The sequence below is a fragment of the Sparus aurata genome, chromosome 1 (assembly GCF_900880675.1).
Source record: "Sparus aurata chromosome 1, fSpaAur1.1, whole genome shotgun sequence".
Classification (NCBI taxonomy): domain Eukaryota; kingdom Metazoa; phylum Chordata; class Actinopteri; order Spariformes; family Sparidae; genus Sparus; species Sparus aurata.
Genome location: NC_044187.1, coordinates 12,716,066 through 12,730,569, shown reverse-complemented (window position 1 = coordinate 12,730,569; position 14,504 = coordinate 12,716,066). Strand labels below are relative to the sequence as shown.

Sequence of the window (14,504 nt, the reverse complement as noted above, 5' to 3'; positions counted from 1 at the left end):
GTAAGTGTTTTTGTGTTTGAAGCGAAACATCAAATCAAATGTCTTATCAATAGGAAACCCAGAATTCCCTCTTCTTACCAACAAACCAGCCATCGTCGCACTTCTCCATCACATCCACAATGTCGCCCTCCTTCAGCTCCAGCTCATCCTCGTTGCGAGGCATGTAGTTGTACACGGCCTGGTACCTGTGTGAGAGAAGGCGGTGGTGAACTCACATCCAGAATAATGCAGCAGTAATGCCACCTTTCTTTTTGTGTTTAAATTTTATACGCATAAAGCAAATGTAAATTTAAATGCACACACACTGTATACCTTGTTATGCCTGAAGTTAAACACAAAGTGATCTTTTCTTGGGTAAATATGATTAAAAACAAATGTCACTTACGGGTCTCCTCCACCTTGAAGTGCATCCTGTACTAATCGCTGTGGGAAAGACAGAAACAGACAGACAATTAAAATGTGGATATTGTGAGGCTTATTGGTTCAGAGTTTCTGGAGGTGGAAAACAAAGACTTGTCTGCTGTTGTTGATGAATAAGGCAGGTTTTCATAATCAGAGATGTGACCATTTCCTTGAAAACAAATATAACAAGGCAAAACCAAACAAACACTCAGGCCTTGATTGAGCAGAAAGACTAGAAGGAAAATCACACTGCATATGAAAATCAGCAAACTGTACTGTACATGCTATAGGACATGTGGTGAATGATGTGTGTATGTCTAAAGATTTCCTTCCTGCACAGTCAGATCATGGTTGAATGAAGACATGCCCCCCTACCCTTCGACCTCTAATCGAGGACAGATGGGACCTGCGGGACAAGATGGGGCTACGAGGAGGTTTACCACCCACAAGTGGATCCTGCTTAACAGGCAGAAAGACCAGAAGGAACACAACAATAATCTACAACAATAACTGAGTCAGCAGGCTTCACTATGAGCTCAACACACAAGCACAGAGGCCAGTAACGTGCTGTAAAATGTCACCCAACATGCCGATTCCATTGATAATCCACCTCAACATAGAGCAGTACAACCTACATGAGCAACACACCAATTCAAGAATGTTCTCTGCCGTCCATAAATCATCCCCATAGGTTTACTCGATAATGGACAATTTATTTATTAGTTAGCCATGGCTGCAGCAAGCATTTTCCTCAGCTGTTAATCTGTTGATTCATGTTGATTAATCCTTTGGTCTGTTTTAAATCCATTAATAATGAAAAAACGCCCATCACAATTTACAAGAGCCTGAAGTAACATCTTGAAAGTTTTTAGTTGATTTTACACCGACTACATTTACATGCACAAAAATGTTCCAGTTTTTTGCCCTTTTAGAAAAGCTGGGCTTTGCAATATTTGTGCATTTGCAAAAACCTGTTCACATCAAAGTCTTTTATAATGTTTAAAAATAGGTTGGATGCCTATTGATCTTCGATTCCTTTCCTCGCCTCCTGGTGAGAATAAGACATGAGTCAAGGCAAAACCTGTTGAACAAAATGTGCCTTCTGTCCTTTCGGATCCTTCATTTTAAAGCAATGTCAGCTAAATATGACGTGGCACAGCTGCATCATCCTAAATGTAAAAGAACATCTGCTGTGCTCCCACCATGGCCTGTGTTTTCCAGCAGCTGTGTGTCACAACTCTTTTTTGTCGCCAAATCCCAAGTAAGATACACCTGTGCATCCACCCTCAGCACCTCCAGCAAGCCTCCTCTCTCCTCAAAATGCATTTTAGGAATTGAGACATCCTTCAAAATGGCTGTTTGAGATCAATTTCCAGGTCAATGGCAGGAGGATGGAGGAGAGAGGAGACAAGGAGGCACACAATAGAGAACTGAGAAGAGCCCGTGGGCTTTCCTTTGTGCACGCATCACTACCCCGCCCTGATGGCTAGTCAGTTTGTGTACAGTGCATCCACGACACACACAGAGCTGACGATAGACAGGCTAAAGGCGATGTGTCACAAAACTGTGGTAAAAACCCAAATTGAGGATATCCTAAATGCACAGGTATGTTAAAGAATGCTCCTAAACCCCCGCAAATATCGATATATCCCACATATAACAGAATACTGCATTCAGAATAAGGTCCATTTCTAAAATGAATATCTGCGTTTTTGTTTATCTGCATATCAAATCATGAATATTGTCATATTCTGAATAACCTAGTGTGCATGTAAATGTGGGCAGTTAGATGCGGCAGAGAAAATTGTCACAGCATTTTTCCTGCATAGACAACACAAACAATTAATCGGATGAATCACAAGAATCACAAAATGTCGTCCATTAATATTCCGTCAGTTGATTAGTTGACCATTTTTTTTCAACCACAGTTTCAGCTGCACTAACATCAATGACAGAAAAGTTAGAGATGGGTATTAACAGATGAGCTCTTGTCATAACCTTAGCACCACAAACACGGTCTAAATCAATGCCATCATCTCCACAGTGCAGCTTTACCTTCACCTTGGGAGACCTACGTCCTGGATGGGGTACAATGGGGGGAGTGGGGGGAGAGCGTGGAGTGGTGAGGGGAGGAGAGACAGGTTTAGGGGAAGACAAGGCAAGAGGGGAAACAGTCACCTCTGAGTCGGGGCGTGATGTGACCGGATGAGAGAGACAGGGAGAGGCTGAGACAGAGCGCTCGGAGGGAACATTCGAAGGTGGGTGAGAGGAGTGCAGGGGAGGAGGTGAGACAGGTGGAGAGGGAGAGACTGGAGGGAGTGGTGACGTCATGAGGCGAGGAAGGGACGGGGGCCGAGGGGAGACAGGGGGAGAGCGAGGGACGGTGTTATGATCCTGCTGTTGTGACGGCGAGAAAGAAGGCGGAGAGGGAGTGAAAGAGGAAGTAGAAGATGACGAAGGAGGGGGAGGTAAGGAGGTCAGAGGTGGTGGTATGGGGGGTGAGGGGAGGCCGGGGGGAGGAAGCTGTGTCAGAGTGGAAGGAGAGACGTCAGCCTATGGAGGTAATGACACACACATCAATTAAGAAGCTGAATCACTGAAGCTAAATGCTGATTCTGATGGCTGTATTTCTCAGAGCCGCGGAAGAGACATGGAGGAAATTATTTTACATCAAAGATTTTTCTTTTTCTTTTAAATACCTACATTTGAGTGTTACTCTAAGACATCGTTAGCATTATAAAGAAATGTTCTGCTTATGTCCCACCATGATAAATCAACGAGTAAACTAGGACGCGCTCCTCAGCTGTTCAGTTATTTAACATTTAACACACTGCTTCTCTGTTAAGTAACACAAGGACACCGAGCATCAAACTTTTTAAAAGAGAATAAAGAAGTGGGTCTGTTTTCTTAGATTTAGAATATTTCCCTCCATCTCAATTCCGGGGGCGCTGTAGTGTTTGCAAACTCAAAATGCAGCTCACACCATGCTCTACCTGTGGACTGAGTCTCTCATTTAAACCTTTAATGTCCTCCTTTTTGTCCTCTCTAGTTTCTTCCTCTTCCTCAATGAACAACTCAGTAAATCCCCTTCCTTTCACGGATGGTGGTCTCTGAGACTCGACGGGTGGCTCACTCAAAGTTTTTGACCGCCCTTCCCATGTGATGGAAAGAGGCTCCATCGTCACAGGCTTGTGAAAAAGCACCTCTAACCGAACACCGCCGGCCGGGTCGCTGGCTGGGGACAACTCTGTGGGTTTCACTGCTGGCTGATGGGTTTCCTCTGATTTTAACTTAAACCTGCACTTTGATTCATTGGTTGGTTTAGCTTGTGGGAATTCTACAGGAGATAATCTTGAAAAGTCATCTGTACTGGTGCAATCATCCAGGATCATGGACAACAGCTCATCATAAGGGTCTTTTACATGCAGCTCAATATTATGGATTTCGCTGCTTTCGTTTTCTTGCACGTTTAACTTGTGCTGCAGAGGAACGTGTGTGGGTGATTTGATCGGCTCTGGCACCGTGCAGTACAAGACCTCTGGCTTACAAACATGTGAAGTTTGGGCTTTTCCTTTGCCAGTGTCATACTGCGGCGAGGAGTCTGGCACTGGAGAACTAAATGAGGAATGAGGAAGGGGAAGAGGAGGAGGAGGAGGAGGAGGTGGAGGAGGAGGCGGAGGAGGAGGGGAGAAAGGCAGGGCTGGGGTGTGACCTAAACCCTGTCTCCTTTCTTTATAAGGAGGAGTTCTGGTACATGTCTGGCCTGGCAGGGCAAAGCCTTTATATGAGGGCACAGGTGAGGATGCCTTATGCTCCTGAGCCTTTAGGAAAGGTGCAAGGTCAGTGGGGAGAGGTGGTGGTGTGGGAGGAACTGGGGTGGTTGTGAGGGAGCGAGCTGGAGTAGAAGCTGATGAGTCCAGTGTGAGGGACAGCCACTCATTGGTGATAGCTTGCAGGTCAAGCCTTCTCAGCGGAAGGTGAGGGGAGGGGAGGTCACGAGTTGTGGAGGATGGGGGTAGATGGTAGAAGGGCTCCATGAAGGTAAAGTGAAAAAGAAGGAACAATGTAATTTATAAAAGAGGAAGAGAAAGTCAAGTGGTTTCTGTGTGTTTAATGTCATCTGAGGGCTAAACAGAGCTTAAAAGCGGTAATATACTCCATTAAGCAGATGATGTGTTTACTTATTTATTCAAATATTCATGTTGGCATTTATGATCTGGTCAACGACTAACCCTGCTGTAAACAACTATAAACAAATAACCCAAAATGAATAAATCAGTCAATTTACTTATAAAGCAGCTCAAAGTACTTTGATTCCTTCAATTTTAAAACAAATTGCTCCTTAGAAATCTGTAACTCTGGTTCCCCTACCTTGATGGGTGTAGAGCTCGGTGTCCTGTTGCTAGGGTAACCATGTGGGTCTATGTGGTGGGTGGAGCTCTTGGACGGGGAGCGCTTGATGATGTCAACGTATGACACAGGAAAGATGCCCTGTTTGGTTGTGTCTGGGATCTTCCCCTCATACCAGTTCTGGTCCACCTGCCTTAACACAATCACTCTCTCGCCCTACAGACACACAACACACCCAAAACACATGATTTTTAACTGCAATACAGCACTGTTAAAACAATCAAAGTCCAAAGTTCTGGACATTATGCTCGCCTGCTATTGTTGACTTGCTCAGGTCGTGTTTATTTTGTAATCTTTTACATGATTTTTGTGCCTCTGCAATGGCTAAGTATGTCGCATCGCTAAGGTTTTGTTCTGTTGTTTGACTGTTTCACGTGTTTATTAAGAATATTGACCAAAAGCTCTATTCCATTTCTGTTCCTGACTTCCTGCCTGGCTTGATCTGCTCTGTGCAGTTTGCCGTAGCTGCTGTCCGCTTCCATCAAAAAATAGACTTGGCGTGTAATCTCAACAGAGTAAAGAGGAGAAACACCTCTGGGACACTTCTCAAACGTGTCATGGCAAACCGGTGGAAACCACAAGCACTATCTAGAACAACCGCCGTAAGCCATAATCACATTAAAATTACATCCGGATGATGACTCCTTTCTTTATAATTTGTGAAAATGTTGCATCTTTTGAATTTAAACAATCACTTCAAAGACTAATACATTCAAAACAGTATAGGTCTTCAGGAAATCCAAGGTTTCTTCATAATTATAAACCATTGAAAAACATTATTTCACATTTTTTATGACACAAAAATACTACCTTTCTAAGAGACAGCTCCACATTAGTATCTGCATTGAAGTTGTAGCGAGCTACTGCCTCTCCGATCTCTCTGACATGTGCTGGTGGAGGTGGACGAATGGGCTGCTGCTTCTCTGTGGACGGCATTCTCTGTTTATGTGTGTTGAAGAAGGAGAAATACCAGTAAGACCAACTAGGGCAGAAAAAGATGCATATCTACAGGACTCACACACAGTTTTTCAGTTGCACACTTACTTCTACATATGACATGGGAAATATTCCAACCCGTCCGCGGTGCTCCCCTTCATACCAGTTGTTGTCTATCTGTCGGATGATGTTCACTGAATCGCCCTTCTTAAATGTCAGCTCCCTGCAACATGTTCATGTCAAAACCACCTCAACCAGCACAGCACATTTCATTTAAACAGCATCAGCTACAGAACTTCAGCCACAGTAGCAGGATGAAATAAGATAAAGCACAACAGAAATCAGCTTTCGTCATGCTTATATTTAAAGACTGGAACCAATAAATCAGTTAAAGCCATCCAGGTGTGGTGGTAAAATGTGACAATGACATCATCTTTGAAAGAAAAGAAACTTTATGCAAGAAATGCTTAAGAATCTGAAGAATGCAATGGGTCGATATGCGCTGAAATGCAGTTAGGCATTCATGCTTTAAAGCTTGGCTTCCTTCAGCGTGCGTTGTGCATTTACTGTACTCACTTAGCTGTCTGTGCCTTAAAATCATAAATGGCTCTTGCGGGCTGTTTCTGATGGAGGAGAGAGAACAGAATAAGTTGTGTCATCTGTTTATGGGAGACCTAAGAGATGGGAGTGAGAAAAAGAAAGCCGGCAAAACATAAAATATAGCTTCTTAATCTTTGTGAGGAAATGTACATGTGCTGTGGTATCGTCAAGCTGAACCAATCAACCAATTGTCACACATTATGAAGGTGTATTTTAGGTGTATTTCTCAGTTATCTTTGAATTGATTAAGTGCTACTACAGAGGTGCACACTGCCGTTGGGAATACTAGCAACCAGTTTCAATGTTGTACCTCTCTGTCAGGAACAGATCTTCTACTCTGGGGTGTGAGGCGTCCATCCATGCTGGAATAACACCTGGAGACATCCTGGTCTGTGTTTAGCAGAGACACACGAACATGTCACAGGAGTTACCACGGCAACAACTATTACAACACATGCATGCTCACGATACAAAAATGTCCTTCGGGAAAATATAAAGAATGGTACAGACATGATGTCATTCCAACAGGTAAATAAGGGAATGAAGGCTTGGAGTCAAAAACAGGTGTGTTTTATTTCCATTTTTTAAGGTTAAAACATGGTGAAAGTGGTTCTCACAATGTGACACATGCAACCCTACAAAAAAGCTGAAACACAAAATGAAACAAGGGGAATACAGCCCAAAGGTATGATAAAACCATTGACGAACATGAACAGACAAGCAAATGGCTTGAGGGAAGGAACGATAAAGGGATAAATAATTTATTTCATGAATCTACAAACAGACAAATAATACAACAAAAACAATAATCAAATAAAAAACAAACAGAGGGGTATTTACATGTATTTAATCCAACCAGAGTAATATACTGTAAATTCTCAATTATTTTGTTAAATTCATTTGAGACACCTGCCCACTGAGCCAAAACATGTCCAAAAGACATCAATTTTACGTCTGTGAATTGTGGTTGATTCCAACACTGAGCCTCAACCTCAGTAGCCTGCATGAGGCATGCACTTTAGGAGGTGACCCATTTATCAGCTTTATTAAATACCATGTTTTTGTCATCCAAACGTGAAACATTAGTCTACTCGATGAAGGTTGGATAAGAAAAATGTAAGTATTCAATAATACCGTCAAATCATTTGGTTGCAAATCTTCAGATTAATAGACATACAGCAGGTCAAGTGGCGTAATGCCCCCAATTTAGTAGCAGACCTTTCATGTGAAAAATCCACATTAAGTGTTTAGTTTCACTGTCAGCAGCTTATCACAGAATTAAAGAATGGTTGTTACTCTAATACCAGGTTTTACTTGAGAGTTTACAGCAAACAGGCGTCAGATAAATATATAAAAAGAACAGTAATGAATGCATTGGCTGACCAATGAGGGGAAAAGGGCAACATGACCAAACAATACTGAAAGAGACATTAAGGTAAATGTATGTGGATTCATTTGGAATGGACATGCATGCGTCTATGTTTAAATGTAGAAAAAAACTATACGTAGGTGGCTATGTGAAAAAGTGCACATGAGCATATTTGAGGTGTGATGCGTGTATTATCTCCACCTGAATAACAGAGACCGTTTCCATTGCCCTGCTCCTCGCCATATTCATTATTGTTTGAGGTGTCTGAGTGGCGTCCATAACAGGCACTGATCGGTGACTGTAGCCGTGGTGACTGTAGCCGTGGTGACTGTAACTGTGGTGTTGAGGGATCCCCTCTATATGAGGCATACCCAGTGGGACTCCCATCTGGGTACAAAGATGCGGAGGAGTGACCCCCCTGCAGACAACCCCTCCTCCCACGCAACGAGGAGCTTCGTTCAGGCACATTTGGGAGCAGTTCGGCCAGTATTCTTCTCAGGATGCTGTCATCAGGTGCCCTACTTCCTCTGTGGCCTCTCTCTGCTTGGATGTGCTCATATATGTCTCTCAAGGCTGCATCTAGTGCTTCATAAATGGCCTGTTTGGACTTGGGTCTGCTACCTCGATCTCCATCACTCCTTCTTCTGGAGGTAGGTGGTGAGCCCTTTTTCCTGCGGAAAGGCACTGGGCTGACCAGAAAGGCCAGCTTGGACATCGCTTGCTGGGACTGTGAGCTCTGGATTTGGGAATGGCTGCTGTGGTTCTGCTGTGAAGGTCTCTGACGCTCCTGGCGTGCTCGTTCTCTCTCGTGGCGAAGCATTGTTGTAAAGCGGGTATAAGAGGCTGGGCAGCGGCCTTTGCAGGTGCTGATGAGGTGGCGGTGTTGGTAGCCTTGGCTCTGGCCTATACTTTGGTGACCAGGGTGGTGGTGGTGATGGTGGTGGTGATGACGGAGGTGGTGATGGTGATGGATGCTGGAAGAGCCATACAAGCTCTCAGAAGAGGTTAGTGAGCAATGGTCAAAGTCACTCTCACTGCAAAATGAGGAGCCCTCTACCTGGATAAAGTCACTGAGGTCTGACGCAACAGCATCTTGTTCACTGTCAGAGTAGTCTTGGTTGGCTTGAGAGTTTCGGGGAACAGAAGGAGCAGGAAAGGACCGCCCACGACTGGGCTCGGGTCCAACCCGAGGCTGGCCTTCAGGTGGGCTTCGAGGTCGATGCAAGTGATCCATGGTGTGGGGTACTGTTCCACTGTTGCCGTTGTTATCTTCTTCTAGTAAAGACTCTATGGAAAAACGGCGTTTAGGAAAACTGGGTGTGCAACCACCACCACTACTGGCTCGAGATGATGAGCCACCTGGTGTGGTAGTGCCTGAAGGCAACTCACCGTCTTCCAAGTTAGGCATGGATTTGGACTTCTTAATAAGGCGCTCATATTCAGAAATGCGGTTTGGCACCATATCACGTGGCACTTCCACGCCCCAAGAGGGTGTCCAAGGAGAGAGGCGATGCCGATGCAGGTGAGGTTGGCGTTCTAGGTCCAGGATGCGAGCACGGACAGAGCGGATGACTTCAGATGGAATCAGCTGAGCTCTGTCAATCTGGTGCATCTTACGATAGAGCTGGAGAAAGCCCGGTGAATCATGTGCCCGTCGCCGGTGGGGGCGAGGCAATGAGCACGTGGAAGTGGAGCCAGTCGAACCTGAGGGATTCCCATCACAGACCAGTGACCCAGCACTTTCTGAGCGTGTGGCGTTGCGCCTGCCTGAGCCAGAGTGCCCATCGTTGAGTAAGTCATCACAGCTACGTGATTTGAGCTTGCCAGGGGAGGGTGGTACCTCCTCCGCACTGCTCCATGTCTCAGGATTCCGGCGTTTTTTCTGCCAAGTGTTCTTACAATAGACAGACTGCTTGGAGGAGGAGCTGCCTTCCTGGCTGCCATCCTCCTGGCAATGGTCAGGGTCAGAGGGGACAGGGGGCAGACAGGGTCCCTGATATGACCCTGGGGAGGTCAGACTGTTTGAATACATGTTGCATGCGTCCCCACCTTTCAGATGTCCAATAAAGAGCAGCGTGGTGAAAAAGAAGGAGGAAAGCATGTTAAGCAGTAATACCCAGCAAAAAGGTGGAAGAGCTGGGGAGAGGAAGAAGAATTAGTAGAGAAAAGAGGGTAGGGAAAAAAGATGATTCGATGCTTTTTCGTCAGACTTCGACCAACACCAATCAGGGACACTTATGACCAAGACAGACCGACTTCGTATCGAGCAAAACACAACAAATATTCTTTGATTTTCTGGCGATGTGGTAAGTATAGTACACACATGGTAGTCTGGGGAAAAGCAGGGAATAGAGAAACATAGAGAGAAAAGAATATAGAGTGAAAAGGAGAGGAGGTTGTATGAATGCATGTATGTGTGTACCTTTGGCTCTGGAGGGTGAGGATGGTGAGGAACGAATCACAGGTTTCTTTAGGCTGCTGCTGGGTCTGTAGGCATCCACTGGTTTAGGGGAAGTTGCAGCTCTGTTCTGAGACTGAGCATTCACTTGGGAACTTGATGGCTCAGACTTCCTTCTCTTCCTGTAGTCGCTGGCAGCACTGCAACACAGTCAGACATCAATGACAACTGCTTTCAGAAAACTATGCACTGATGAATTTAGTTAACACCAGGTCAATTGAATCTGAGTGTCTTGTGAGTATATTCTATTTCAATTTATTTCCTGTAACGTCAAACCCTGTATAGACCAAATATAATAAATACTGGCAAATGGAGTGGTGTTTTCACATCTTTAATTGACTCACTAAATGGAGTGAAAACACTATGAAACACTTAGCCTGAGTGGTTTAGAAAAACGTCAAAGGTAGAGACAAATATACATTTATTGCTACTGTGAGGCAGAAATGTATTTTCCAATTTTGATTTTCATGTCTAACTTATACTGAAGTTTTTTATAGCCATATAGTCGCTGGCATCAGTGATGCATTTTTAAGAATAGCCAAGCTCACTTAACTATAAATTAGGCCATTATCTTTGTGTCTGAAAGAGAGACAACAGAGTTACGGTAACTTCTCTCATTCAAGATGTCTAAAAAGTAATGGGCTTTCTATTCAGAAGAAACCCACTCAATGTCACTTAAAAGAATTACATGGCCTATTCATCACATCCCATTTCTGCCCTTTCTGTTCAGAGAGGAGAATGCGACTGAATAAGCAGGCCACTGGTGAAAGGGACTACGACGAGGGGAGGAAGAGTGGGGGTTGAGGCAAGGAGAGGAGGTGAAGGGCAGAATCAATAGGTTTGCTGGGTTAATTTATTCTGGCTCAGTTAGAGGGAGGGAGATGCAAAGCGCCCTGCCTTCAGTGACAAAGGCAAATAAAGACCAACAATAAACCTTGCAAATCATCCTCAATAGAAGGCACAGAGGCTATTTGCACCAGAGCGGAGGCAAGAAAGAGCAGTTTTGATTCCGTGCTGAAACACAACAAGAGCCGCTGCTGTTGAGAGGATGGGGGAGAGGGAAGGGGTTGATGCAGAGGAAAATAAAAGAAACAGAGTTTACCTCGCAGGTCTCTCCGGAGCCTTGTCAGCAGGAGCGATGTGCAGGGATGTCTGAAATAGGGCAGACAACAAAAGGGAAAAGTGAGCTCCGCAAGAACAAAGACTCGAAGCAGAGCAGCTCACAATGCACAGCCTGCATGCGGTTGTTGCTGTGCCACGCTTAAATCGCTCCCCCAGTTTAAGGTGCGATGGATGCTGGTTCCACATAGCACACCTGACTGAGAAGAGGCATACCGGTGTAAGTGACGAAGATAAATCTCTGCTCCCTCTTGGGCTTCTCTGGCGGATGATGGTAAAGGTGATCTAGCAAAGGATGTTGTGAGCTGAGCTCAGGGGGCAAATGTTGCCCTGCAAAACCTGGCATGGATCAGCTGGAATGGGTCTTGGTGGTAAAAAGGGTTGATACACTATCATAGCCTCCGCAAGTCTCTTCAAGGAAAGGCTAAACCATAAACTGCAATCACATGATCATTTTGGAAACATAGAGACATGATTTCAGTGAGATAAATGGGACTTGTTTTTAGTGAATTTTACTTCCATTCCATTGGCAGATTTTTCTTTAACTTGTAACGAGCAAGACACACCTTGTATTCGCTGTTGTTTATTAAACAATTTTTGTTGTGGCATTTTTTTCCAGTGTATACCAGTGCTTGTGGAAATGTAAGAACATTTTGGAGTTCAGTTCTCTTAAACAACATTGTCTTCTAACCTTAAAAATTGCCTAAACTGTATGTATTAAGAATTTATCTAGTCAAATATCCAATGGAGAAAGAAAAACAACTGACCTATGTCTACTACGGTATAAGACCACTACTCTGTGTTCCTTCTTGCCCTTTCAGAGGAGAAAGATGTTCTGATAAAATAAAACCAGTGTATGCCGTATAACCAGCAGAATTTCATACAATGCCAAGCAATAAGTGAATAGCATTTTAAAGCTACTAGTTCAACAGTCTTGAAAAAGCAACATCATACTCATTTTGCAGTGGATGGATGGATGGATGGACACTGAAATGTTGCTTCCGTACATTAAACTCATTTTAAGCAATTATATCTTATATTTTTCTTCACAACATATATTTGATTCCTGTGACTGCTTTGAAATTGTGAGATTAACAACAATACTGGAACACTCATGAATGTGAGATTACCTCAATGCGCTGGCGAGCGGAGATGTCTGGATTATAATCCAGCCGTTTTTTAGGAGGCTTGAGCCCCAAGCAGCAGCAGTAGTGAGCAGGAGGAGGAGGAGGAGGAGGAATAGAAGGAAGGTGAAAATGAGGTGAAGGAGGAGAAGCAGTGGTGACATCATGGGGAGAAACCAAAAAACAAGAAAAATGTGGAGAGAGTGACACCCGTTAGAGAATCTGAGTAACCAGAGATGGACTAGTTCACATACGTTGCCCATGTGCTTTACATGTACAACACATACATGTGCACACACTTTTACATACAAAACACACACACACACCTACATATAACACATGTTTGTTTATAAGCACATTCAGTTGATGGTTTATTCCGATACTAATCTCATAATAACAACAATTTAACTACAGTATGCCGATGCTACCAACCTTTATATCACAAACACACACACACACACAGAAATGTGCCCATGTATCACAAACACATGCAGAGTGTGAGAGCAAGCTGTGAAGCAGAAGGCAGAGTGAAGCACAAGCTGCAGTGTTGTGTTTATTTGAGTGCAAAGAATTGTACGATCAAATCCTGTTATTCAGTGCTCGTTTACAAGTGCAGATAAACTCGTGTTCACTCAGTCGGTAAAAACTTCCCGATACTTCTTGTGTCACCTCAATAAACACTCAAACACTGAACATACTGTGAGATTGTGTCCCAGCTGGACCAGTCAGTGCATGTAGGAAAACCACCTACACTCTAAGGGCTTATTCAGTGATGTGAAACATTCAAAATATTGCAGGTAGAAATCTCAACTAACAGGCCAACATGACTGTGGGAAGTCATGACAGTTCCAGTTGTGATATTTTCACCTGAACATTTCGAATAAGCCCAACAAATCATTAGCTGATGTCATGGTGACATGGACAGAGGCATGTCCTCATGACACTGTAAATCAGTCAGGTTGGGGTAATTTGATCCCCGATCTGTGGCTAGAGGCATTCCCTGCCCTGAGCCACCAGGATGTAGTTACCACCGACATCCAGCAGAGGGCGCTTAAGTATATGGCTTGAAGATATGAGGCGCATTCCTCCACCAAGAGTGGAGAGGAACAAAAATACTGGCAGAAAGGAATTAATGATAAGTTAATACACAGGCTTAATAATAGGCTGATTAATTGATGCACATTTTAGCATGTGCAAGAGATGAAGAAACTCTGCAGACTCAGATTGTTATGTGGAACTAAAGCATAGTTTATCAATAGAAAGCTCATCGTTTGCATATTTATAAATGTTATGATATATTGATTGACTGATCTGTGCCATCTGACCAGGTCATCTAAAGCATTGGGGGCATCTAAAGAAAATAGGTCTTTTGACCCATTTTCTTGCTTAGACACATTTTCTTGCTTAGTTTTGGATAAGATGCAATAAGAAACCAACTGAAATAACAATTTCAATACATGAAGGTTTGTGTGTGGACATTTCAGTGCCTGCTAGCCACCAGACCAAAAAACCCAGCAACGCAGAGACATAACACAGCCCGTCACAGGGGTGGGGGGAACGTGGGGGGTCACAGCACCCAACAACTACCACATGCCCATACAACTAGCCCCACCCAGTCTATTGGTGTACACATAAAAAAAAACATGGGTGGGGTGGAGAGAGACGGTGTATGCCTATGGCAGGGTTGTGGTTCAGGGAGCAGCTACGGCCCTGACTTACCGGCCGCCCAAACTCCAGCTCGGAAAAGAACTTATACCAAGGCTCGTTCTCTAAATCTATGTCATCATAGGTCTGGAAAAGCATGACAGTGACAGAGAGAGGAGGCAGAAAAGAGACAGAAGAAAGGAAGTGTGGAAAGAAGTGACACACAAAGAGAGACATGGACCTCATGGTTAGGAATGGGCCAAGGTGGCACAGGGAGATGGGCACAGGATGAACCAGGATGAAGATATAGACTGGCTCATGGGGACGAAGAAATGATGCAAAAACCCATTTCTTACAGACAAATGCTGCAATAAAATTATGCTTCACCACTTTAACTGGTCTGACAGTTATTCCAAAACATTACAGCACTCATTTTATTTGT

At 44.0% G+C, this 14,504-nt stretch overlaps 1 protein-coding gene across 17 annotated transcripts in view; it reads right to left on the bottom strand.

Moving 5' to 3' along the window:
* Positions 1–14,504, bottom strand: part of sorbs2a (sorbin and SH3 domain containing 2a) — a 50,450-nt gene that overhangs the window by 2,793 nt on the left and 33,153 nt on the right. For 7 of the 17 annotated variants that reach the window (XM_030435261.1, XM_030435698.1, XM_030435179.1 and 4 more), the window contains 15 exons: positions 14,138–14,209; positions 12,425–12,481; positions 11,278–11,327; positions 10,140–10,315; positions 7,919–9,766; positions 6,659–6,738; positions 6,325–6,422; positions 5,857–5,971; positions 5,623–5,751; positions 4,774–4,968; positions 3,396–4,433; positions 2,458–2,955; positions 778–858; positions 386–423; positions 79–185 (listed from right to left, as the gene is read on the bottom strand). In XM_030435261.1, coding sequence (XP_030291121.1) covers positions 79–185; positions 386–423; positions 778–858; positions 2,458–2,955; positions 3,396–4,433; positions 4,774–4,968; positions 5,623–5,751; positions 5,857–5,971; positions 6,325–6,422; positions 6,659–6,738; positions 7,919–9,766; positions 10,140–10,315; positions 11,278–11,327; positions 12,425–12,481; positions 14,138–14,209 — 4,582 coding nt within the window. The remainder of the gene's footprint in view (positions 1–78; positions 186–385; positions 424–777; positions 859–2,457; positions 2,956–3,395; positions 4,434–4,773; positions 4,969–5,622; positions 5,752–5,856; positions 5,972–6,324; positions 6,423–6,658; positions 6,739–7,918; positions 9,767–10,139; positions 10,316–11,277; positions 11,328–12,424; positions 12,482–14,137; positions 14,210–14,504) is intronic. The other 10 variants (XM_030435349.1, XM_030435524.1, XM_030435437.1 and 7 more) reach the window with 10 other exon arrangements.